Raw genomic sequence first — 25,264 nt, 5'->3', positions numbered from 1 at the left:
TCTCTCATGACCTATATTTTTTAATAAATAAATAAATTGGCAGATCCCGGTACAGTTTTAGGACAAGAATTCAAATGCTTTAGAAGGCTTAGCAATCATTTGGTGGACAAAAAGATGTACATCATGTTTTATTATGAGATTCTAGTACATTCACATAAAAAATGTTGACAGAGTTAATGTTGCTGAAGCATAAGAGGCATTTGTGGTGTTGGGATGATTTCTGTTGTTGAGGATATCTTATACAGAAGATATAGGTTGATTAATTATTTTTTTTTTCCTAGTGATAATTATTTGCTCCTAAAGAAAAAAGGTATAATAATTTCTAAAATGAGAAACTCAATTGACTAAAAAATAAAATGAAAATGAACACACTAGGAGATGTACAGAAGGTCAGGGACTGATTCTTCCCACTGTACAATATTTATATTTAATTACTAGGTGCATTACCACATTAACTTCCTCCTCTTTTGGCAAAAGAAAAAGTTACCTTGCCCACTCTAAAATGCCTGATGAGATTTCAGGGCTTGAAGATGACGCAAATAAACCCCCAAAGCCCCAGAAATCTCCAGCAAACCACCAAACTGTAGCAAAAGTCAGTTTGGAACACTAGAGTAAGTGGGAGAGTAAGTCTTAAAGCTGTGGGATGTATATAGTTGATTGGGCTAGTTGATTGGGATGGGGTTTGGCTTTGTGTCACTGTTTCTTAGGTTTATTGTACTTCAGTGGTAATAAATCTGTTAGAATAGTTTCTGAGCCCTATAATTATTATCTTAATGGTATTATCTTAATGGCGAATTTGTTTATGCCCTCTTAATAGTAATAATAGTTTGCCTATGGAAAAGAAAGGTATGCTTGGAGACAATAAGGAGTAATAAATTTGAGCTAAAAATGAGTCAGAATATATATTGAAGGCCTGGAATTTTCTCTGTAAGTGCATGATTTCTTGATCAGAAATTAGCAGCCAAAATATCTAGTGTTAGTTTTATACTGGACAGAATTTTAAAGTATTAAAAGTTTAATATGTATGTCTAGTAATCTGTTTTCATGTACAGCTACTGTTTATACAAGTACGTAACTAAGTTTAAAAATGAAATTGATGTCATTAATTTTCAATGCATGATTGGTAAAATCTTACTGAAAAAAACCTCAAAGATTTTGTGTTTAATTTTCTTAAGTAAATATAAATTTGTTTGTAAATAAAGCTTAAGATAAAATGAGCTAATTCCTGAAGTTCTAAAACATTTGATGTGTGGTGTTGGGTGCAGGTACCTACTGTTTATTTCCTTACTTTGAATTTTTTTGAACCTTTGCTGAGCATGTTAAATTTGTTTTTAAGTGCAGTTTGATTTTTAAGTCATATTTAAAGTTGACTGGCAAATAAGTATATAGGAGTTACACTTCTAAGGATTATATTGGGTTTTATTTAGCACATACAATTTCATCAGTTAAGTGCTTTTTTTTTTTTTCCTCTTAAAAATGCTGTTAGCATTCAGCTCTGTTTTCATTTAGACTTCTATAGAGTTCTTAGAATGACTGCAAACAATTTGATAAAAGCAGTGTTTCATTTTTCAAATTCATGTCAGACCATTTACAATTTCTTATTTGTCTCCTTTGAAACTTAATACAGAGTCATGGGAAACATGGGGTGTGGATTTTTTTTTTTCTATTTTATAGGTATATAGATGATAAATAGCTATTCTGTTCCATATAGGTATATTCTATATAGGCATTATATTCTATATAGTATAATCTATAGATAGATGCATATACATATAGGATAATATATAGGTATAATATATAACTGATGTGCCCATTATTTTCAGTTTCTTGATATTACACTGGCTAGCTCTTTGTACAATGTGTTATTCATTTTTCCTCACTTGCTATTTAAAATTATACAGCACAGGTGGAAAATACCTCTGGATATTAACCTCTGAGTGTTTTTCTGTTTAGAAATAACTATGTTAATATATTATTCCTACTCAAAACCAGTAAATACTTTACTGGAGTATTTGTGTAAAACGAATGACCCCCAGTGGTCATGTTGTAGATTACCTGCTGCCTTTTACCACTTTTCCTCCTAGCAGTGGTAGAAATTGTATTATTTCAGATGGGGACCTTTGATAAATTATTTTTGTACTAAGAAATTACTTTCAATATGAAATTGCAACAAGGCTGTCCTGAAACACGTATTTTAACAGCTAAGGAGACTGCTACATAAAGAAGATAACAAGAGGACAATAAATATAGCTGGAAATTGTTCAGATAAGATTCGTGTGTAGAAAACCAAGATGTGTACTCAGTTACATTTAGGCATTTCACAAATATATTTATTTCTTCATGCTTTAAAATAAAAAATAAATGAAATGGCACCACAAGGACCCTATAGTAATAGGCAAATAATTTTGATGTCTGCACACCATAATGCTGTGTTAATGTTTTGAATTATAAAGTATTATTCCCTTAATTAGTTATCTATATTAATCATAGACACAGAACCAAGCATTTTCTCTGCAAACACTCCCTCATTTATATTAAAAAAATATTTTATGGTTCTGATTTTATTCAGATCAATAGGAATAGAAGATTATTGGGACCTTAGAGGCTCAGATGCTCTATACTTCATAAACAGATCTTTGCTTTGTAGGAATTTTCCACCTACAACAAGTTCATTTAATGGGTCCTTAATATTCATATATATGTTATGATACCTAAAGTACTGCTCTATAGAAATACAAAATATATATCAATACTTCTTTGAAAAAAAACCACAACAAACAGCTAAGCTTTTCAGCATGTAATACGTAGAGTTTTCTCTTTTCTCTACTTCTCTAGTGTGTTTTCTGTAGTATGTGTGTTTACGCATACTTGTGTATATGTTTTAAGATCTTATGTTTTCTGTAGGTAACCACTGAACACAAGTAAAGTAAAGAAGATTCACAGTCACTCAGCTCTAAATCAGATTCAGGCCTTAATCAAAAAGGAGAGGAACAATAAAACTCTTTAGGATGATAACTTTCCCTCCTTTTCCAGATATTAATGAGCCCCATTTGTACTAAATGTCAGTTAACATCAGTGATGGAAGTAGCAGTAAGAAAGCATTGCAGGTTATAAATATAATTTTAAGCAGCACATCAGATGCTTTAGCAAACCCAGGCTCAGTTTCTGATAAAAATGGAAGTGTCATTCATTGCTGCATTTTGCACACTGTCCTTAGGCTGCTTACTCCCACTCATGCCAGCTGCCAGATCTTTTCCAACCCCCACTCAGCATCTAATGTAGGCTTTTTATATCAAATCCTGATAGAATGGAATATACTCTATGTGGACCTTAATCTGATTCAAAGGGAGATCGCCTCAAATTGTGGAACCTGAAATAGATTCCATACAACATGAGGAAAGAATCATGATGTAACTCACAAGGGATTGTCTGACATAAACACAGAGTCAGTTCAAAGGAACTAATGTAGAAGCACATTAAAGGGAGAAATAAATTCTTTAAATCCATATGTCTGAAAAGGCATTACAAGGAGAGGTGGAGGTTTGACAGAGAGATTTTATAGATGCAACAGAAACAAGATAAGCCCTAACACATTCTGTATGAGACATACAAAGCTATGAGAGGCCAACAGAAACAGGCAGAGGAAAAGGAGAAATTCAGGCCATACATTCATATAGATACATATACTGACAATTTAACCAGAAAGAGAAGATGCTTCAGAAGGGGATGTATATATATCATATTAATCCCATGGTTTAAGAAGAGTAAGTGGTTACTTAGTGTTGATTGTATATTGGCTGTTAATTTATGTATTGCCAGTAGTGTGAAATGGGGAGCCTTTTACCTCTTTGCAGTAACCCAGAGAAGAATAACAACCCCTCCTCACCAGCTCCCAGTCTTTCCACTAGGCATGTGAATTTTACATATAAACAAAGAGGGCAACCTACGACTTGTAGCTCATTATGATGACTGGGGAGGAAGTCAGTGGTATTTGGCACACTAATATATAAATGTAAATTCATTAGAATGTAAAAGTAAGTTCATTAGGTACATTTCTGTAAGCTTTTTCCTGAAGAATATTTTCTGTGGCACAATTACAGTATTCATTACAGTTATTGAAGTTCTCTAGAGAATCCTTTGAATTATTTCTAGGAGACACTGTTGAGGTTACAGTCATGCTGTACCTGTTCTACACATTAAAGCGTTAGAGGACTTGGCTCAATCTAACAACCAAATATTTTTCATAAACTCTATGAACAGAGAAAAGAGCTTTTCAAGGAATTATAGCTATGATTTACCTCAGCAGGGGTTTATAAATACTTTTACAATATTTTCTTAAAGTTCTAGAGATATAAAGTATTTTCTTAAGTTATATAGATATATGTTATAAATATTTAACTTTATAAAAACTTATAAAGGATGCTAAGGAGCATTTTTAGTTTTTCCCTAGTCAGTTGACCTCAGTATAAAGCCAACATGCATGCTGCTTATTTTCCTAACACAAGTGACTTTAAAGAGAGCTAAAAATAATCATTTTAAGACGTAAACATTTTTGTATTACTCTCTTCAGTGTTATCCTCATCTTTAGTAATCTGAATGCTGAATGTACAGTATAGGAAAGCCGCACAAAACTCATGTACGTTAGTAGCAGCATCAGCAGGTAAGAAAAAATAATCTAGCCAGACCTACAGTGTTTATATAAGCCTTGATAAGTGAGCTATGGGAATTTTCTTTTACTACCTGGAGTTGTTATCATTCCCCTTGGGGCTATGTAGTCAACCACAGTGTGCTGCTGCTATAAAAATGCGAAACAAATATTCATAAAAGTGTAATAATAATTCACTTGTCATCTTCATGGGTCTCAATACATTTGCTTGATGGATTTTGAGTATCCAGATGCTGAAGTGTGGTTATGGCTCATCTTTAGTGATTGGAGTGCTCTAATAAAACTGATGGAACCTGACATCAGGCACAATAGGGTGAATGGCAACACAAAGCGAAGAGTTTGTTCTAGGAAGAAGCATCAAACATCAAAAGGAGGGGAGAAAGTCTGATCTGCAGTCTTTGTAGAGCTATGAGTGTTCAGACCCTAAGGGTCTGTAGGTATTTTAGGGGAACCTTCCATGTTTACAAAGGGTTGTGATTTTTTTTTTTTTTACCAGGTGATACATAATGTGATTCAAAACCTCCTAAATGCAGATTTCTTTCCTTATTGGGAAATCTAACCTGTATAATATAGACTAGACTTTGTAAAGTTGGTTATAATAACTAGGTTTGCTGAATTAATTAATTGAGTCCTTTGTTTTTTTCACAATATCTTTGTGCAAAATTTGTGAAAGTGCTTGATAAATAGCTTCCCTACTTGGTAGTCTGCATTAATTGTAAGGTTAGACCTTTTAAAACATCATATAGGAAAAGAATTAACTTAGAGTTTGTGAAGGGAATGTAGACTTTTTAAAAAAGTTCATTTTGTTCTGGTCTTACATGAGATTTAATAGTTCTTAACATTTTATTTGCTTTGAGGCTTTACATCAAAAAACAAAGTTTGTGTATTTTTTTCTTAAGCTGTTAGACTGTTACAAGACTTTGAAGGTTTTTGCCAATTCAGATTATTAAGTTGTGCTTTCACATTTCAATAAACTTGACCTGTTTCTTACTTAAAGAAGATCCTCTTTTTCCTTCTGTTTCTCTTTCTAAGGTGGTAGTCCTTGTCACCCTAAAAAGACCCCAACATACGAAGTAATGCATAATACTCACTTTCCTCATTAGAATTATGAAGGGTACATTATCAGGATGTGAGTGAGGAAAAAGGACTTTCACTAGTATTTATTCTATATCTTTCACCTTTCAGTTTTATCCTGTTTTCAAAGGCTACATATTTCCTAACAGAAAAAAAGGAAAGAAAAATGAAAAAGAGAGTGGACGAATCAGAGTGTGTTATAAGAGAACCAGGCTGCAGTGGCCAAGGTTGGATATCAGATGGCCCAAAATGTCCAGCAACTACCAGTGTTTCCCTGTACAGAGTTCTTATTCCCAAATTGCTTCTCCCAGACCACTTCCCTGATCTTATGCTCTGATATTTCTTTTGGTATTCCCAGCATTTCCTACCATTCCCAACCATTTTGTGCCTGAAGGGAAGTTACCCATTTCTCCCAATTTTAGTTTAAAGCTGTCTGAGGCTTTACAAAGAAATTGATAATTTTTGGAAGTTAATTAATTGGTGACTAGAATATATACATGCATTAGTAATCAAATCAGTTCTGTTAAGTTCATTTTAATATTGAAGAATATTTACCATTTGAGAGTATCAAAACCTGCTTATAGATAAAAGCTTTGATGTAGTAATTTCCAGAAAGATTAAGAACCTTAAGTGGACTCTGGTACATGTGTGAGATTTTGTTTTTATGATTCCTGCTTTAAAACAATTCAGTAAAAACTTGTAATCTCTTTGGCAGTTACAATTTAAGTGAAAGCGTGTTTAGTGAGAATAAAAGCTAAATTCTTCAGAGCTGTAAGACCTTAAAGTTCATGGCAGTACTTTTTAACTCTCTCTTCCTAATATATGCAGCATAGCAATAGAGTTGAGTCAAATCTAATGTAATTAGGTACTTTTCACAGCAATTTTTATAGCTGTCAGCGTAGGGAATTATATATCTCTATAATAAGAGATTCATACTGAGAACATGATACTACGGATCTGTTTGCTGGCAAAAGTATTATGTGAATTCTTTTTAATTTTTAATGTTGTTTTATAGGCTGTGTATTTTCAAGTGTTCTACTTACAATACTTTTCTTGTTCTTTTTAAGATGGCAGCTGACAGACTGAGCTTAATGTCCCTTTTGCAAAAGTATTTGAATAGTATTAATTTTTTAATGGATGCAGGAAATAAGAATTCACATACACATGTGCAAGTAACTTCAAGTTTTATAGGACTGTGTCTAATTTTTTTAATTTTCTCTATTTAACGTTTGAAAGAGAGGTTGACTTATATCTATGTATTTATCCAGTTGTTGTGTAATAATTTTAGTCATTGAAAACACTTGTATTTCTCTGCCATTTCTGAAAAGTGCCAGAATGACTATAACAGAAGTACTTTATGCATTCCAGCTTATAGAGACAGATTTACTAGCCAGATCTCTAGTGTAAGATAGAAGCACCATAATGACCTAGCCAGTCATTTATTTTATTTACAACACTGTCAAAGGGCTGCTGAGGTTCATGGGTATCTTTTCTTTAGAAACACTGGTATTTCTTGATTAGCTTCAGAGAGATCACCAAATGGCCTCCAAATGTTAACAGTATTTGGCCAAATGCTGATAGCCTATTTGTTCAGTAAAGTGCAAGTTCTTTTCATTATTTATAATTCACAGTAGTCCTCCATGTGTGTATTATGTCTTTATATATATATATGATGTTAATTTGTAATAATTCTTTTCAGCAAAGAATACATTTTATCTCTTGAAGTACCTTACAGGTTAATTTAACTGTAGAGTTCTGCAATCTCATCCAGTATGCAAAAAAAAAGAAAACCCAAATCTGTATTTTCATAGACTTTGTTCTTGCTTCCCTGCTTCAAGCAACACTGGTGGAAACACGAGTCCTTTAAACTGCACATTAATAAATCATTGTTAACATGGTAATCATTTCTTTAAGTCCTCTTATTTGAGTGTAGCACAGTGTTGTTCTTTGTGTAAACTGTGTATCATTTAAAATAAAATCAACATCTGTTGTTAAATAATTCATAATATTGATCAGTCATTTCAAGACTGAAAATTTACCTAAGTATTTGTCAAAAGGTTACCATTGTAAACTAAGCATCATTCTTCAGTTTTTCAAAACTGTTAGCCTTTGACAAATTATTTCACATAATTAATTGTGTATCACACTGTAGAGCTTATTCATTATTCGTCTGACAGCCTCTAAAAATTGAATCTTTTCATTGTATGGAGAATGGAATATTTTTTAACTAGGGCAGTAGTGAATAATTCTCTTCTGGTGGGAATATTTTTCTTTTATGTGAATAGAATGTTTTCAGACAACTGCTACTTTCTGAAAAGAAAAAAAATAGGAGAGCTATTAAGTTACTTGAATGCAGCTGACCAAATAGCTGTGTACATTTCAAAACAATACCAGCTAAGGCCTCTTAAATTTTTAGATGTGTTAAATGAATTAGCTTAATAACTGGAGTGTCTTAGACTGTGATCACTTATGTTATTGTATTGTTGATCACTTGAGGTCTGGCATATATGCAAATTTACTACCAAGTATATTCAGAAAATTATTAAATAGATTGGAAGTTATTGGTTCCATTTATAAAAGGATTAGATGAACACATTTGTTTAAATGAAACAGAATTTCCATGCATTTGATAGATATATGGGTAGTGCACACAGATGTTTCTGATCTGCAAACACCCAATATTTCTTGAAGTTCAATGTCTGTGGTCTGGAAATCACACTAGAACATTTTCTTATGTATGCATGTGCTATGTTGTAGCACATGGTGGATTTCAGTTTACTGTAAGCTTTGATGGTTTCACATTAGCGCTACAGTTAAACTACTAGAGTCTAGCTAGGGAAGTAATAGGTCACCATATCCAGCTGCCCATTGTGATGTATTCATGGCCAGGTAGGAAGGAACAGTCAGTGATCTCTTTTAGTGGGTTGTTTGGGGTTTTTTGTTTGGCTTGTTTGTTTTGTTTTGCATTTTTTGTTTGTTCATTTGATTGGTTTTGGTTTTGTTTTTTTCCAGTCAAACCTCTTTCCTAAAGGCAAGTTGAATCAGTTCACTTTAAAAGTGAACACTGAAGGAAACTTCCAAAGCAGCTAGTGCACTTAGACTGTCAGAATGGCTGTAAGGGACCTGCCTGCATAAATACATGCTATATATCTTTGGAGGGAAATCTGTCAACTGTAGAACACATGTGTTGGCTCTTCTTGATGCATTACGTAAGATGATATCTGTTGACACTGAAAGTATTGTTAACAGCAGAAACCAGAAAGACATGGCATGTGAAGGCAGTTGTGGCTGCCAGCAGTTCAGATTGTATTACATGGCAGCCTTGGAAATCTCTATTAGACTCTGTAGGGTGTCAAAATGTAGGTAACTTGACAAGACTGGCTGAGAAGTTTGTGGGTAGAGAGCTGAAGAGTTTTTGACTGCTGAATTAATGGCAGTTATTTTACAGTGAGAACTTCAAAGCTATGGACTTACAGCAAAGCTGTTTACTATTAATGGTGATATGTGTCTTTCATTCTTGGGGAACCTTTCAGGCTTCCATTATTTCACTGACTAGGACCAAGAACACTGCTATCAAGAGAACCGAGTTATTCCACTTCAGTAAGCTGTCACTGTGATGGTATATCACCCTCTAAGCATCCGGGCAATCCTAATATATAAAACACTGACAGAGAAGGAAAGATGCCCCAACCATTGGCTAATTTCTTTGTAATTGATTTTTGTTAGCACATGTTGATAATGATGTGTTTGATCTTAAAAGGAGTATGATACTGAAAATTGGAAGTTGAAGGCCAGACTACTTGGAGAGCTAAAAATTTTAGGTATTTCAAGAAACACAGACAAGGAGTTGGTTTCTGTAGGTTTAATTTCAAACACAGCCAAGGAGTTGGTTTCTGTAGGTTTAATTTCAATGCTTGCCATTTAGAGGTTAAACTTAGATAAGATTCTATAAAGATTCACAAATCAAGATGTTAGGAAGAAAAAAAACCCTAGACATCTATATGTCTTTATGCACCTATGTTAACATTACATCTATGATAATATTGCTATTAGATTTTAATTTTCTTAAGTTTAACTCTAGTATTTACATCCATAGAGACAGCATTGCTATAAAATACTGGTCTTTTCTATGCAGCAAACAGTGGACCTATGATCTTTTGTCAGTTATTTCCAAAGAAAACCGTGACATAATTTCTGCAGCCTAGTTGTCAGTCCAGGACTTCTGTAAACTAAATTCAGAATATTTTCTTCCTACATGTATTCATGTAGCTTTTCTGTGTTATCAAAGCACTTTTCCTTGACTTTCCTCTCTTTCATAGTATTGTTGTCTTTTAATATTAGAATAACATTTGATGTTTGTACAAATGTGTTCTGCAAAAATGCACTCATATCTAAATCACAGAAGAATTACTTTGCTATAATCTTGGACTTCCTCTGAAACACATCAAGTTTGCTTTATATTTCAAGGTGGATCAGAAAAAAGCAGCCCCTCTTTTCTATTAATTTTGATGTGCAAACTACAACTCTTATGTTTGTCTTCAGAATGCATAAAATACATTATAGGAAAGGCATTTTCTTCATTATACACATTTTTGTAATTACTTTTTTTCTTTCATGGAAAAACAACATTAGGTAATGACTACAAAATAAAATGATACAGATAGATGCTCATTTTAACTTTGTTCCATCTCATTTACGTCCTTAGCATAACTGTCATAAGACTATTTTTCTTGGCCTCCTTTTTCACTGCTTAAATCCCTGTAAATTAATTTTTAGTGCAGAGGGCAATTTTGAGTTCGCTTACTGGAGAGGGCAGATTAAGAAATCAATTTCACAAATAATACTTGGCAGCTTTTACTTAAAAGTAAAACCAGCAATTTATAATCTTGCAGCTTCTGGCCAACTTCCTATATATAAGCCTGATATAATATTTCCATCAAAAAATTCCTCTGTATCTTAGCCATTAAAATTTTCCACAAGGTTAAATATTCACTTGCTAGGTTTTGGCCTAGCAGAAATTTTATTCTGGCATCAACAGGCTTTAATGGTCTTGACAGGCTGCCCAGGGACTTCCCCTGCACGTAGCTCAGAGGCCGCTTAAACTCAGCGCTGCCCAGGCTGTAGAGGTGCTGCCCAGCCTGGTTCCCAACTTTAGCTGAGATTTCCTGGGTCCACCCAGACCTCCTCCCTGCCTTGCCCATCTCCTGAGGATCAGGACTGTTAGTGGGACCCATTTCCAGCAGCACCTTGCTACACTGGAATGGACCAGTGGCACTGCAGAAGGCCTCTGATGCGGGTGATGGTCCTCCCAGGGAGCAGCCACCTTCACTCATCCCCAGTGCTCAGTGCAGAATGGGGCTCCTGGAATGCCCAGGCAAGGTGCCCCACAAAGCTGGTCTAGGTTGTGAAGGCTTACTGGTGCCCTTCGACCAGTATGAAGGCAAGCCATTCATCTACTTTTGTGAGACATGCTGGTGACACAAACATGTTTTGAATGTTCAGGCACTTTTCAATAATAATTAAAATTAAATAAAATAAAAATTAAATTCCCAGCCAATCCCAGGAAATAACCAAAGAGCTTGGCAGTGGTTCCAGTCATCTTAGCTGAGAAAGGAAACAGAAAAAAAACCAAACCCACCCTTCTGTTTCAAAATCTGGTGATCAGTTTAAAGCTGAACATGTGCAGAGGTAACAGAGTGCTTTCCCTGAAATTTGCTAGAGGGTCTGTGGAGACTTGATTGCTTAAATCAGATAAAATGAATTTTAGGAATATCCACAAGTCAAGGAGATCTCAAATTTAAAAATTAATTCCTTCCTTTGAAAGGGAATGGTTTAAAGCCATTCCCCCATGTCTTATCACTACATGCCATAGTAAAAAATCTCTCTCCAGCTTTCTTGTGGGCCCCCTTTAGATATTGGAAGACTGTTATAAGTCTCCAGTAAGCCTTCCTTTCTCCAGGCTGAACAAGCCCAATTCTCTCAGCCTGTCTTCACAGGAGAAGTGCTTCAGTCCTTTGGTCATATTCATGGCCCTCCTCTGGACTCACACCAACAGGTCCATGTCCCTCTTATGTTTGGGGCCCCAGAGCTGAATGTAGTACTGCAGGAAAGGTCTCACCAGAGCAGAGGAGAATCACCTCCTCCAGCCTGCTGGTCTAATGCAGTCTAGATAGAGTTGGCATTCTGGGCTGCAAGCATACGTTGCTGGGTAACATCGCGCTTTTCATCAACCAGGTGCCCCAAATCTTTCTCCTCAGGGATGCTCTTAATCTATTCTCTGCCCAGATAATCCCACAAATACTTGTACTTGGGATTGCCCCAACCCAGGTGCAGGACCTTGCACTTGGCCTTGTTGAACTTCATGGTGTTTGTGCTGCCCTCCTCTCAAGCCTGTCAAGTTCCATTTGGATTGCATCGCTTCCTTCCAGCGTGTCAACCACACCACGGAGCTTGCTGTTGTTGGCAAAGTTGCTGAGGGTGCACTCAGTACACTCTCCATGTCACTGACAAAAATGTTCAAAATACAGTAATTCAGACTTTCAGCAACGTGTAGTGCAGTAGTATTAATTGTACAGATAAGCTTTGGTCAGCTACAGTTTGCTTCAGCACTATGACAGCATTTATATTGGAAAAGCTGAGATTGTGAATTCAGGAAATTCTGGGCTTGTATACCAAAACACACCCAAAGTTTTCTAGGTCGTCCAGGGGGAAACGGGTAGTTTTCCTGCTGTTCTGTATTTATGTTGCTGTAGGCAGTATGTCCACAAGATCAAGGTTCTAACACATTGGTTGTTAAGTAAATGCAAGGTAAAGTACAGAATATGATATGAGCATAGGGTAAGATGAATAGCAAATGAACAAAACCCCAAAACAACAAACTAGACCAAAACCCAAACCTATAAACACAATTTTATAGCTGGAGGGAAGAGGCACAGACAGAATGATTTGAGGAGAAGCAACTATATTAATTTGCTTTTTAATCATATGTCTTACATGCAGAATCAATGTTTTGTCTTAAGTTTTCATAGCCTCAGTTAGCATTTTTTTATTTAGTACTAGGCATGTTCAATGTGCTATGCCTGGTGATTTAACCTGTCCCATAGCAAAACTACAGTTTTGGTTGAATATTGTAGCTCAGGTAATTCTTCATGGTTCAAGCTTTGATTATGTGTGTGTAAGAATTGGTTTTGAATGATAAACATAGGAAATGTAATCTTTTGTATGATGATACCAATACAGCAGCAGTACTGCAAGCTATTTTTTCCTAGTGGTGTTTGGAAAAACAATCTCTGGTAGAAAAGACAGTAAATTTTCAGTGTCCTTGCAGCATGTTGATCATTCCAGTGGCAGTTGGTGTGATTACAAAATTTATTTAATGGATTTTGAGATTGTCATTGTTATTGTTAGTGGGAAGCCTGAGGCCTGTGTGTCTTAATCTTTAGAATCTCTCTAAAGATTCTCTGTACTTCCCAAGAGGAAGTAATCTCTTCTCTTCCAAACCCAGAAGTAGTGTCAAAACATATACGGGTGTACAGGGCAGACCAACAAGCACAAAGGGGAAAGAAAATAATTGAAAGAAATGTAATATGCCTCTTTACCACTTCCCCAAATGATGTGATCATGTAACCCATGGAAAATAAATTAAGATCATTAAGTTTATTCATTTTGGGCAATATGCCACACCTTTTTGGATTGAGAGCTCTGGCTTAACATGTAATGATTATTGTCTTACTTGCCAGACTCTCAAAATATTTGGTACTCCCATGACTTTCTGTCACTTTTTGGCAGCAGCTCACAATCTCTTGAACAGCTGCTGTTAGCCCAGGAATTTCTGGCTGATTTTCTTGTGAGATCACAGTTGAAGCTCCAGCTGGCAATTTTGGGTTGCACACCTCACCTGTCACCAACATAAGTGTCTGTTCTCATATTTTATATTTCCTGATAGCAACTCACTAACTCACTCCGTTTTCTCTTAATTTTATTTTTCTTTTTTTCTTCCTCGAAAGGGAAAGACAAATTGGAGTTCTCCAAGAGAGCAATTAGGGTTATCATAGCAAAGGCAGAAGGGACCATAGGGACCATCAAACAGTGGAGTGACATCACTAGTGTTCTTCCCCCAAAATTGAGCTAGTATCTGCTAGAAGACTTAGTTTATTTTTCTCTTTGGTCTTTTCACCTACTTTTGCCAAAATAGAGTTGGGAAGGACAGATAAACAGGTTAGAAGAAGATAGCATGCATGATTTATAATGACAAAAGTGGGGGTGTCAGTGTTGGAATCAGAATTTTGAAAACAGACTAAGGAAGAGAACAGCCTTTGAATTTTTTAAAGGTATCCTTTGGTGATGCTTTTGCTCTGCTCTTGCTTTTCCTTGAATTAGCAAAATTGATGTTCATACCCAACTGAAAATCATCATTAAGTTAATAGTGATATATTAATTACTTCAGGTGATAATTGAAACTAATTTCTTGGCATTCACAGTAATATTTTGAATTTTTGGGGAAAAAAAAAAAAAGCAACCCAACAAACACCAAAACAAACCAACAAATGCGATTTTCATTGGTCTGTATGAGTTTAAGAATTTTGCTCAGAAGGTAACTCCATTAAAGACATCAGGCTATGATCTTCAAATCCTGACCAAAGGTCAAACTAGTGTCTCTTGCTAAGCCATTGGGACCTCAGAATCTTCTAACCCAGGCTGTAGCCTTTAGCTTCCTGAATATTTATTTTTCATCTTTCGTACTGGCTTAAGCAGTTAGTTTACAAGTAGAGGTCATAGGCAATTTGACTATGAAGAAATTGTGCCAGTTGGGCACATCTGTGGCAATAGGAGTCATAGTTTCAAAAAGAACACCTTTTGGCAACAACAAGTGAAAAATAAGCATACTGTTCTGTAAGCTGGCAGTAGAACGATGATTTCCTCTGCCAAAGAAACACTGCCATGGCTGTTTAGTACCAGTTAAAACAATAATCTTCCAATATTTTGGGAAGGAGGCATCATGTTGTAGGATGGAAAGATGATCAAATTTGGCAGCAGACTGGTCAACATGTTCTTTCACCACATAGACGTCCCCTCACAAAACTTGTAATTGGTGCTAAAAATACATTTAAGCACGTTTGTGGCAAATTTAAAGAAAATGGTAGTGTTTAACTTCACTGAGCCTCTCCTAATTCTTAAATGTTAGACCTACCCTGTAACTATAATGGAGCCTGTTAGGGGTGAAAGAAGATTGTTTTAACTATAAAAATATTGTTTGTGGTGCTTATATTGAATGTCATACTTCTGTATCCTAGTCACACAGAGCATTGGGCGTGCTTATTCCCTCCTTCTTCCAGTTTATGAAGATGAGTTTCAAAAGAACTTTTTAAGAATCATTAAATCTGTATATCTGTAGAGTTAAGAGTGTGGCAGCTGGACTTAGTATATTAAAAAGGGTGATTTCAGTGTGTCTTCCTTTATTGTACTTTCTCTTGAAAAATTCTCTCAAATGTGAGGAGGGCTAAGAAATAATTAAAACCATTCTCTTTTTCCTTTGAGACTTTAAATATTTAATTGACTGTTTTTCTACACTGATATAAAGAGTTGTATAGGTTTATTTTTTCTACTTCCAGTCACAAGAGTTTCTTCATATATCTTTCTTGTTCAGAAGGTGGCACCCACCTCCTCTCTCATCTTCCCCCACCCAAACCCCCATGGCCTTACCTGCACAATTTAGCAAACTGTGTTAGTGTTAGTTGGATTGAATTGATGGGGTGGATTCCTGCTGCTGTCATGGAAGTAGGCAAAATTCCCTTTTAAGTATTAAGTATTTTATAAAGTTTGCTGAAGACCAGTAATGTCTACCCTTCTAAATATTGTCTTTATCAAGTATATGTTGAAAAATCAGGAGAAAGTTCACAAAACACAGCAAAGTCTGGACCAATTGCTCGGAATTTTTCTCATTGACAGGGGCAGGCTGCATTAAAAGAATTGTTGAGATGATTGTCTTATTTTTTTGTCCTTAGTCATAATTAATACAGCTGTCAAGCACAAAAAGTTTTTGCATTGTAGGCAAAGTTTGTGCTTGTCAACTACACAATCTTATCAGTAAATGGAAAACAAGGTGTTGGGATGAGATGATGACCCCTGGTGGTACAAGAATGAACATGATAATGGCAGCCTTCTGGAATTTTTGCACCAAAGCTCAATAATGAGTGGATGACTTTGATTAATCCTCCACAAATAAGTTTTCTGACTGCTTGTAACATAGATAAAACTTGGGTTTATGGAGAGACAGAGTTTTGTATGCAAGTGACTAACAGTGAAAAGTAAATCAGAATTCTTTATATTGACTGGGAGTGTCACTAACAGTTTTGCCAGGTTTGGAGAGATGAAAATGAACCTACCTGTGTAGATTAATCAGTGGAATAACCTCTCAGGCAGGAGATAAATGAAAATAAATGACTTGCCTGCAGAAGAATAAAATCTGTTGAGACTAGCCTAATATCAGAAGTGTCTCACTCAAAGGCTACTAAGTGATGAATATCTGGATCTTTCGTTTTTTTTTTTTTCTGTGTGCAAACAAAAAACCAAACTAACTTCCAAGGCTGAATGCCTCCAGAAGACAAAGAGGACAGGAAGGAAAGAACAGAATATTAAGTCTAAAATTTTAGTGAACAAGGAGACAGCTATGGGTTAGTGGTAAAGAAATGCCACAGAAAAAAAGGGGGGGGGGGAGGGGGAAATAGTATGCTTGGCAGGTGGACAACATTTATTTAAAGACAGATTTTTCATTTGTTGAGTTTTAGATCTTAAAATTGGCAGACATTACACTGAAGATTGCTTTTTCTCACATTTTTCAAAAGCAGTCTTTGGATTTATATTCTTCTTGGCATCCAGAGAGGGCAGCAAGAAGGCAATACAGTATGAAGAAAAGTCTGTGAAGTACATATAAATGCAGTATAGTACTTAAAAAAGCCTTTCCCAAAGGAACAGTTACTTGCATAGAAACAAAATTATGCAAGGAAACATTTCCATGCAACAAAATGTGGTAACCCACAATGAAAATAGACGGTAGCATAGCAGTAGCCCTGCTAAGCAAATTAATATTCTGAGCATTAACTTCACATCAGGTGCCTAGTAAAAGTCCATGCAGGTGCATAACTATTTATATAAATCTTCATCTTGATCATAAAGAATTCTTGAAAAGATATTTTAGTAGAGGAGGAGAGGAGTTCAATGGTGGTTTGCTAAAATAAATAAAATAAGCTTTAATTTTTTTCGAACTACTGATTTGGGTGAAGAACTGAAGCTCATAATGAAATGAAAAACAGCAGATGGGAACCTGGAGTTGGGAAGTACTAATTGCTGGCACCACCATCATGATACATTGATCAGGAGATCACAAGATGAGTTTTGAAAACTTGGAGTCTTACTAGCTTAAGCAGAACTATTAATAGACTGCCCCTTTCTGCACCTCCCTGTTTTCTAAAGGGTTGTTGCACTGCTGAAGGGGACGAGGGAAGTATTACCCTTGCAGTATCATGCTGTCACTGTGGAGAGCATGGCACTGACTCTCTGACTAGGATCTTGTCTGACAAAATGGGAAAGGAATTGAGCTCTCTTGCTCAAAAGTATTATATCCACATTTTCACACATACTTCAGTACAGAGAAGAATAGCTGATCTGAATTTTAGGTAACAAAAGAAGAAAATATAAGGGTTGTTTTTTGTTCTTTTTTTTTCACAGAACAAATGATGATATTTGCAGTTAGTTGTGACATTACTGACATAAAAGGGGAAAATGCAGTGAATAGTTTCAGTCTAGTTTCTGCCAGGGAATTGAAGTAGGTAAGCAGTTTAATTATAGAAGAGATTTATTGCATGCAACGTTCTTTCAAATGTTGAAGCTATCATGACCTTAAGTATATTTATACTAGATAACTGAATGTCTGCATGGTTTTGTTTTTGTTTTGTTTTTTTTTTTGTTGTTTTTTTTTTTTTTTTTTTTTTTTTTTTTTTTTTTTTTGTTTGTTTTGTTTGTTTGTTTTTTTCCTTGTTTTTTGTTGTTGTTGTTTTAAGGCTGTCTTCCTTTTTCAGGAAAAGGAAAGCTTCAAGGTGTGAAATCTGCAATGTTTCAAGTTACATAGGTATCTGGAAGATTCTTTAGAATCTTCCATGTGCTTGGTAGCACATGATTTGAAATGTATGTCTAAGGGACTGCAACAGTATTTTCTAATAGTAATAGCTTCCTGAAGCATATGAGAAGATGAGGTGCACACTGTAAAAAACATGCTTTTGATATCAGGTTTGACAGCAGTCTTCCACTGAAAAAGTAACTTCCATCAAACAGCATTTGTAGTATAGAGGTTTATAGCTCTAAATACCCAAAGCTCTGTGAGACTCAGTTTATCATCTCATTTCTTTGGAAACTTATACTGAAGATTGCAGATACTCTGTAGTGAGTATTCAAACAAAAAATGAATGGTGGCAGACAAAGAAAACTTGGTGGCTGGGAAAAAAAATCCTTAGAGTAGCAGATTTAAAGAGCTTAATCACTTTGGTTTGTCTAGAATAGGATTGATGTGTGATTTGATTATACTGTAGTAAGTATCTTTGTGGAGGAAAGTAAAAGGCTGTTTAATGTAATAAAGGCTTGACAAGGGTCAAGCTGATTCTGGACAAGCTGAAATCGAAAATAAGGTGTAAAATGTTAGTGTGAGTGACTGCCCACTGAAATATTCTATCAAGAGAAAATGAGGACTTCTAATCTCTGTGTTTTTCATGTTGGGAATGATTGTTGCGTTTTTTTTTTCCTGAAAGATGTACTTTATCAAAACATAAATTATACTTCAGTTAAAATGCCAATACTTCCTTCAGAAGTAAGCTGATGAATTTCAGTGGCTTGTGGTGCACAAGACATCCAGCTAAATTCTTTAAGAATTTCCAGTTGAATGCTTACCTTTGGATCCTACTGTCTTTTCTTAATACTTCTGTGTAAACAGTAATGACAATCTGTATGTCATGGAAACATCTATCTGGAACTCAGGTATCCAAGATCCCCTCCCTTTTCAGGATAGAATATCTAGAGGCAGGAACTGTAGAGAAGTGGAGCTTGTGCCTTCTAAAAAAAATTTATTTCATTTTTTTATTCTACTCATAAAAATCAGAGGGGAAAAGCCTTACCTGCTCTGCTTGTTTGCGTATCTAGGGTAACTTGTAAATGTAGAGCTAATATAATAATAATGTTTTGTTCCTGTTCTGTTTTAGCTTCTAAAATGCTTTTCCTCTAGTCTCTCAAATGTCTGTTGTATGGCAAGTACATATCATGCAAGGATAGTGCATCTAGGCAGGACTAAACTGGTCGGTATTCCAATGTAGCTCAAATTTATTTGAATATGTATTTTAGATAAAGAGATTACTATTTTCAGTCATATGTAGAATTTTTATTTTACAAGTCTTCAGATGCATTAACTGTTCATACATTTGTTTTCACAAGTACTAGTATCTGTGTTTATGATCTTAACATGTGAAATTTCTATATACAAGTCAATCTACTCATCAATAAAATTATAACAGACTATCACATCACCTTCTATGGACTTCCATCTGCCTTCTCATAAAGTAAAAAAAAATAAAGAAAATTGAGTAACTTCAGCTCAACAGATTTTAACTTTGTCAAATTGATTGACGAAAATAAGTGAAATCCCTCATAGAAAATACTGACCATGAAAATTGCTACTCATCTGGATCAGTAACCAATAATGTTATATTAACATAATAGAAAAAAAAGTCAGTCCATTAGTACATCATAAACCTTTTGTATAGTTTTTTTTACAGTAAACTGGAAGGTAATGCAGAACTTAGAGCGTGGGTGATATATATTTCTATCATGTAATTTACAGTAACGTAATTAAAATTGTTAGTAAAATGTAGTTCATATAAAAAAGTTGAAAGATATTTTAAGTAATTTTAAATACCTCGTAGGCTCTTGTATTCTTCAGCTAAATATATTTGCTTTAACTCTTTCATTTGTTTATCTTAAAACAAAGTTTATATCTGTCCCTGTACATTCATAATACGTAGTGTAAAATGTCTAGACAGATAAAGATAAGTTTTTTAAATATGCGTGATCCTGAAGACAGAGACACCTTTACAGTGAAAAAATACACTTTTTTGAATGGAGTGTTTATCTGTTCATCCAAACATCTGTATGAAAATCCAAAATATTTTGATTCCTAATTATTGTACAATGTACTCTTTAACATAAAATTATCTTTCTGCTCATTATAACTGCTTGTTACTAGTAGGAGAGAAAGGCATAAACAATTATGGCAAATGGCCTCTATATGCGAGTTCAAAATCATTATGACACTCTAGTAACTGAAAAATTCTTCATACTTTTCAAGTGCACGGATTATTTTAGCTGTGCATGTCTTTTAAATATCTATCCCTCTTCAGTTACGCATTTCCATAGTATTAAATTCTTAGACATTTTTTAACTGGAGTGTTCCTTGGTGCATGTACAGCATAGTAATGCTGGCATGAAAACTTTTCTCAGTTTTTCTCAAATTGATCAGAGGAGGGGATTTAAGATATTTTATTTTTTTTTTTTTATTTTTTACTTTTGTCCAGAGCTGCATTAGTAATACTAATGCATTTTGGGAAAGGGAATAAATATGTGCAAAACAAAAATATTTCTTGAATAGAGCTAGTATAACTTTTTAAAGTACATGAAACTGCAAACCTTGATACTTACAGAAGCACAAAGGTTGTTCCATATCTGTTTATTTACTGGTATGGATCTGAAGTAATGTCACAATCAGCTGGAGAACATGTATCATAGAATGGTTTGGGTTAAAGGGACCTAGTTTCAAACCTCCTGCCACAGACAGAGACACCTTCTGCTAGATCAGATTGCTCAAAGGCCTGTCCAACCTGGCCTCAAACATTTCTGGGCTTGAGGCATCTAGAACTTCTCTGGACAACCTGTTCCAGTGTCTCACCACCCTCATAGTAAAGAATGTCTAATCTAAATCTACCCTCTTTCAGTTTAAAACTATTCCCCTTGTCTTATCACTAAATGCCATTGTAAAAAGTCCTTTCTAGCTTTTTTTGTAGGCCTCCTTTAGGTATTGGAAGACTGTTACAACATCTCCAGTAAGTCTTTTCTCCAGGCTGAATATGCCCAACTATCTCAGCCTGTCTTCATAGGAGAGGTACTTCAGCCCTCTGATCATCTTCATGTTCCTTGTCTGGACTCACTCAGCAGGTCCATGTCCCTCTTACATTGGGGGCCTCAGAGCTGAATGCAGTACTGCACGTGGGGGCTCAAGAGAGGGGGAGTAGAGGAGGAGAATCACCTCCCACAGCCTGCTGGTCATGTTCTGTCTGATGCAGCCCAGCCTATGGTTGGCTTTCTGACCTGCAAGCTCACACTGCTGGCTCACGTTGAGCTTCTCACCACTTAACACCCCCAAGTCCTTTTCCTCAGGTCTGCAACAGTAACTTCACCAGGCTGGCACGACTTCTCAAACATGGTAGATAATGGCTTGGCAGCTACATTGGATGCATCTCACTAGGTCGCAGTCTTGTGCACCTTCAGATTCCTTAAATGATCTTGAACCTGATCTTCTCCTACAGTGGGCAGTTCTTCATTTTCCCAGTTCATGCCATCGTCTTCTGCAACTTGGCAGAAGTGGAATACATCTATTTGTGTTTCAACTTGTGTTTCCTGCGGCCATAATTCACTGTCAGATAGGGTGAATATAAAGGCATTCCTGTTGTTTATAACCTCCAATATGTTACTGCCATTGTGTATAATAAATACAACCCATTTTAAGGCCTCAGGGATACATGCAAGCTGCTAGAAGAGGCTGAATGAATTACAGAACTTTAGTTCCAGGTAGACTGTGTTCCGTTTCAAAAAAGCAGCTATAAGAGAAGGAAGTCCCTGTGGATTTATAAGGCCAGTATAATTCTGTTCAGCTAGTGCCAAGATTTATGGCACTGATAGGTTGATGATTCTGAGTAATGGAGTTTGGAGCTGATTTTCTCTAGTATTCAAAATACTAATTCTTCTGGCTTTCCAGAGTGTCTTCTTTTTAAAGTGCATTAGTATTTTATTAATAACTTTAGCTTTCCATTAAGCAGTTAAAATAATTTGATAGGTTCTAATTGAATTTTCTGTATTATAGAATATAGAGATAACTGATAGTGAACTCCTGTGCTGGCTACCTATTTTTCAAAGCAAAAAATCCTGTGACAACAGTTTTACAGTAATTTTATTTCTAGTATACCACATGATATAATGTAAATGTAATAATAGCGTTTGATACATGTTTTTAATGTTAGAATGGTTGCAAATCTTCATTGTAATTGTCAGGCTTAAGTGCTTCCACCATAGGGAAAATAGATTATCCATAGTCTGTTTTTTTTTTGTAATATCACTTTATGAGTAAGCTAGTTTTTAGTAAATAACAATGAAATTATCCATTGACATTTTCTGGCAATTTATACTTTTCATTAGAAGTATAGGTGTGTTTTATTGAACTCCTTCTTGAAGCAGTATGTGCTACCATGCATAGTAAATATTTATCGGTCTCATTGATATAAATCTTTAATTTTAAATGCAGTGAGCTTTAATGTTTTGACTGTTCTTTCTAGGTTTAGGAAAACGAGGGTGAATTTTTAATTATATCTTTGTACCTTTGTTGAATTGCAGTTTCACTTTAACAGCATATCTGACTAAGAACAAGGAACTGAATTTCTGAAATGTCAGTACAATGTGCATAGAAAAATGCAATGTATACATTTTATAGAATATGGACTATGCAATGAATTCTTTTTTTCAAAAGCAGTCAGGAATTTCAACCATCAGATGTCTTAAAAAGCTCAACTTTTAGTTTTAGCAAACAAGCAAAAAGCAAACAAACAAAAAAGACAGCAGCTCGCTAATGCAGTGTTCTCTAGATTCTGGAAGCTTAGATGTACTGAATTTAAGTGCAGGCCAGGACATCAACATGTTAGAAACCTTCCTCTCCAGTCAGAGACAAAAATTCTTGTTGCCATAAACATTTTCTTCAATACAAATGAGCAATAAGAATAATAAAGACTAAAGGTTAATTATCAACACTAATGATGTTTAGGCTTTTCTGTATTTGTAAGAGCTATGAAGCATTTAAACAAGTGATCTAGAGATGTGAAATCATTGTTCATGCAAGTTTTCAGAGCAGGTTAGACAAAAGAGTTCTGAATACAAGTGAGCTTTCTATAGTAAGTTAGATCACTGAATTTTATTATATTCCTACCAGCTGTAAGTTTTTATGGTGTTTTTTGGTCACTATTTATGCAAGGCTCCATCCTATATCCTTAATTCTGTATGTGAATATCTAGCTGAAATCCATGGAGTATATGAGCAGAAATATTTACAATGTTGAGACTGTAGTTTTACCCATCTCATTTCTTTGCTGTGCATCTTAGTATGCTTAAGAGAAACAGAAAGCTGGAATCAGATGCCCTATTTTGCCAGACAAAACTTTGCCAGTAGTTGGTTTATTAAATGGAATTTCATATTCAGGGACTGGGAAGAACTAAACTCCAGGGCAAAATATCCCAGCAATTTAGTTAAATTTGATAGCTCTGGTCATTTAGTTTCAACAGTACAGTATGCTTCACAGTGATTATAATTTGCAACAGACTTGTACAAACTACATAAAGTTTGTTATGGCTTTTTTCTAAACCAGAAGGGGGAAACTTTGACCGTTTTTGTTTTTTTGGAAATTAATGAGTTTGATAGCTTCTCTCAAGCTGAAGCAGAGAAACTTTTCTAATGTGAGGTTGGTTTGTAGCAACAATCTGAAAACAGAAGACTGAATCTGTTCTTGCACCTGAAACATCCTACCCTCCTTGTTAAATAGCATGTAGTGGCCAAAAGTGGTACGAGTCACGGCTATAAGTTCTGCCCTTGTGAAAAGGATGGAAGTGTTTGGCTGGAAAAAGGACATGTATTTTACTGTTTTAGTACAGTGGAGGTTCTATAACTGGAATATATAATTTTTGTTTACGTGTCAAATTCAAAAAGTTCTGACAGGTTTTTCTACAAATCTTCTGAGATATTTCAAGAGGCCAGAAAATAATTTTTACTGTCAATTTAGCTGATTTTATTTTGATGTAAATTTCTGTGGCAATGTGCAAAATAAAAATAATAATATTTCAAAAAGCTATCAGCATATAAACCCAAAAATACTGAAAGCAATAGTTCTGCAACTGGAATAAAAATAGATTCTATTAAACTTTATGCAGTAACTGAAATTTTAGTTTTCTTGATAAAACTGTTTTGGGTGTTCCATGAATTGCCATCCTGCATAATTAGTTTATATATTTGGGAGCAGTGATAAAAATAACATGACCACTTACAATTAAATGTAATTAGGAAAAATCGCTAAAACCCAGCACAGCTGTTGAAAAACATGAGGCAAACATTTTTGTAATGGAACACATATAATAATGTGTTATAGAGTTACAGAATCATACTTTTTCATTGTTCTTCCTCCAGGCCATGTAAAAGAGAGGGCTTACAATCAGACTGTAATTTGGGATGTGCATTCTCCAAAACCCCACAATACCTAAGAAAACTTGTGTTTCTTTCTTATTAGTTGGTGGAGATGTTGTTATCTTGTTGATGTCTTATGTGAGTGTTGCATTAAAATAAATTACCTGGTCAACTATTTCTTTCTGAGCTTACTGGAATCAGGGTATGAAGTACTGGGCCTAATGTGCATGACCTACAACAGGCTAGGTGGTCACTGTATTCATGGCAGTTTTGCATTCAGAACAACTATGAAGGTGAGTAAGGTAAAGGCAGTTCAGAATTACCACAATTTCTGAAAAAAAAAAACCCTGCTTTATTCCGTAGAAAGATGTCTTTTACTAGAAAAGCAGCAGAAGATGGCTGAATAAATCACTGATATAAATTAATCCCTTATATTGCCTGTGTTCATTCAGTCCAATGCACTATGCATTCAAATCAGTGAAAGCTGTGTGGTTTAGATCCTGTGCACTGCATTGAAAAAATCACCTTGACATCTGTGTGTTTATTGTCTTCAGTTGCTCATCAGTTACTGAGCACTATGGACATTTTGAAATGACCCTGTATCTCATTATTTCATCCATTGTTGTGGGTTTTTTTTTTTGCAAAATACATTGAAATTCAGGTTTGCTTTAAAAGCTCAAATGAGATTATTTTGAATGAAGTAACAAAATGCTGATTGAAAAAGGACCGATTGGATTTCAGACTTGTTACTGTAATCTATAATTCCTCTTCCCTTTCTCTTTCTGATCCTTTTGTCCTCCTCTACAAGCATATCTCCTCCTTCTAGTCCCCCGTTGTTCCCCTTCTCCCATCCCTCCCACATAATACTGGTGCTGTGTACAGTATTTTGTTTGCAGTAGTATAAACATTTTCAGCCTGTGACCTCATTGCTGAAATAACTCACCTCTTTCATATCAACTCTTACCTAGGAGCCGTACAGCAGACTCATTGATG

At 35.2% G+C, this 25,264-nt stretch overlaps 1 protein-coding gene across 37 annotated transcripts in view; it reads left to right on the top strand.

The window, feature by feature from the left end:
- Positions 1-25,264, top strand: part of KCNMA1 (potassium calcium-activated channel subfamily M alpha 1) — a 485,636-nt gene that overhangs the window by 242,783 nt on the left and 217,589 nt on the right. For 12 of the 37 annotated variants that reach the window (XM_062613051.1, XM_062613059.1, XM_062613009.1 and 9 more), the window contains one exon: positions 25,240-25,263. The exons of the other annotated variants lie outside the window; for them this stretch is intronic. In XM_062613051.1, the coding sequence (XP_062469035.1) occupies positions 25,240-25,263 (24 nt within the window). The remainder of the gene's footprint in view (positions 1-25,239; position 25,264) is intronic. 37 annotated transcript variants of the gene reach the window in all.

Source organism: Pezoporus occidentalis, unplaced genomic scaffold (assembly GCF_034315485.1).
Source record: "Pezoporus occidentalis ecotype Australia unplaced genomic scaffold, CSIRO_AGI_Poc_V1 ctg101, whole genome shotgun sequence".
Lineage (NCBI taxonomy): Eukaryota > Metazoa > Chordata > Aves > Psittaciformes > Psittacidae > Pezoporus > Pezoporus occidentalis.
This window is presented reverse-complemented; position numbering and strand designations above follow the sequence as displayed.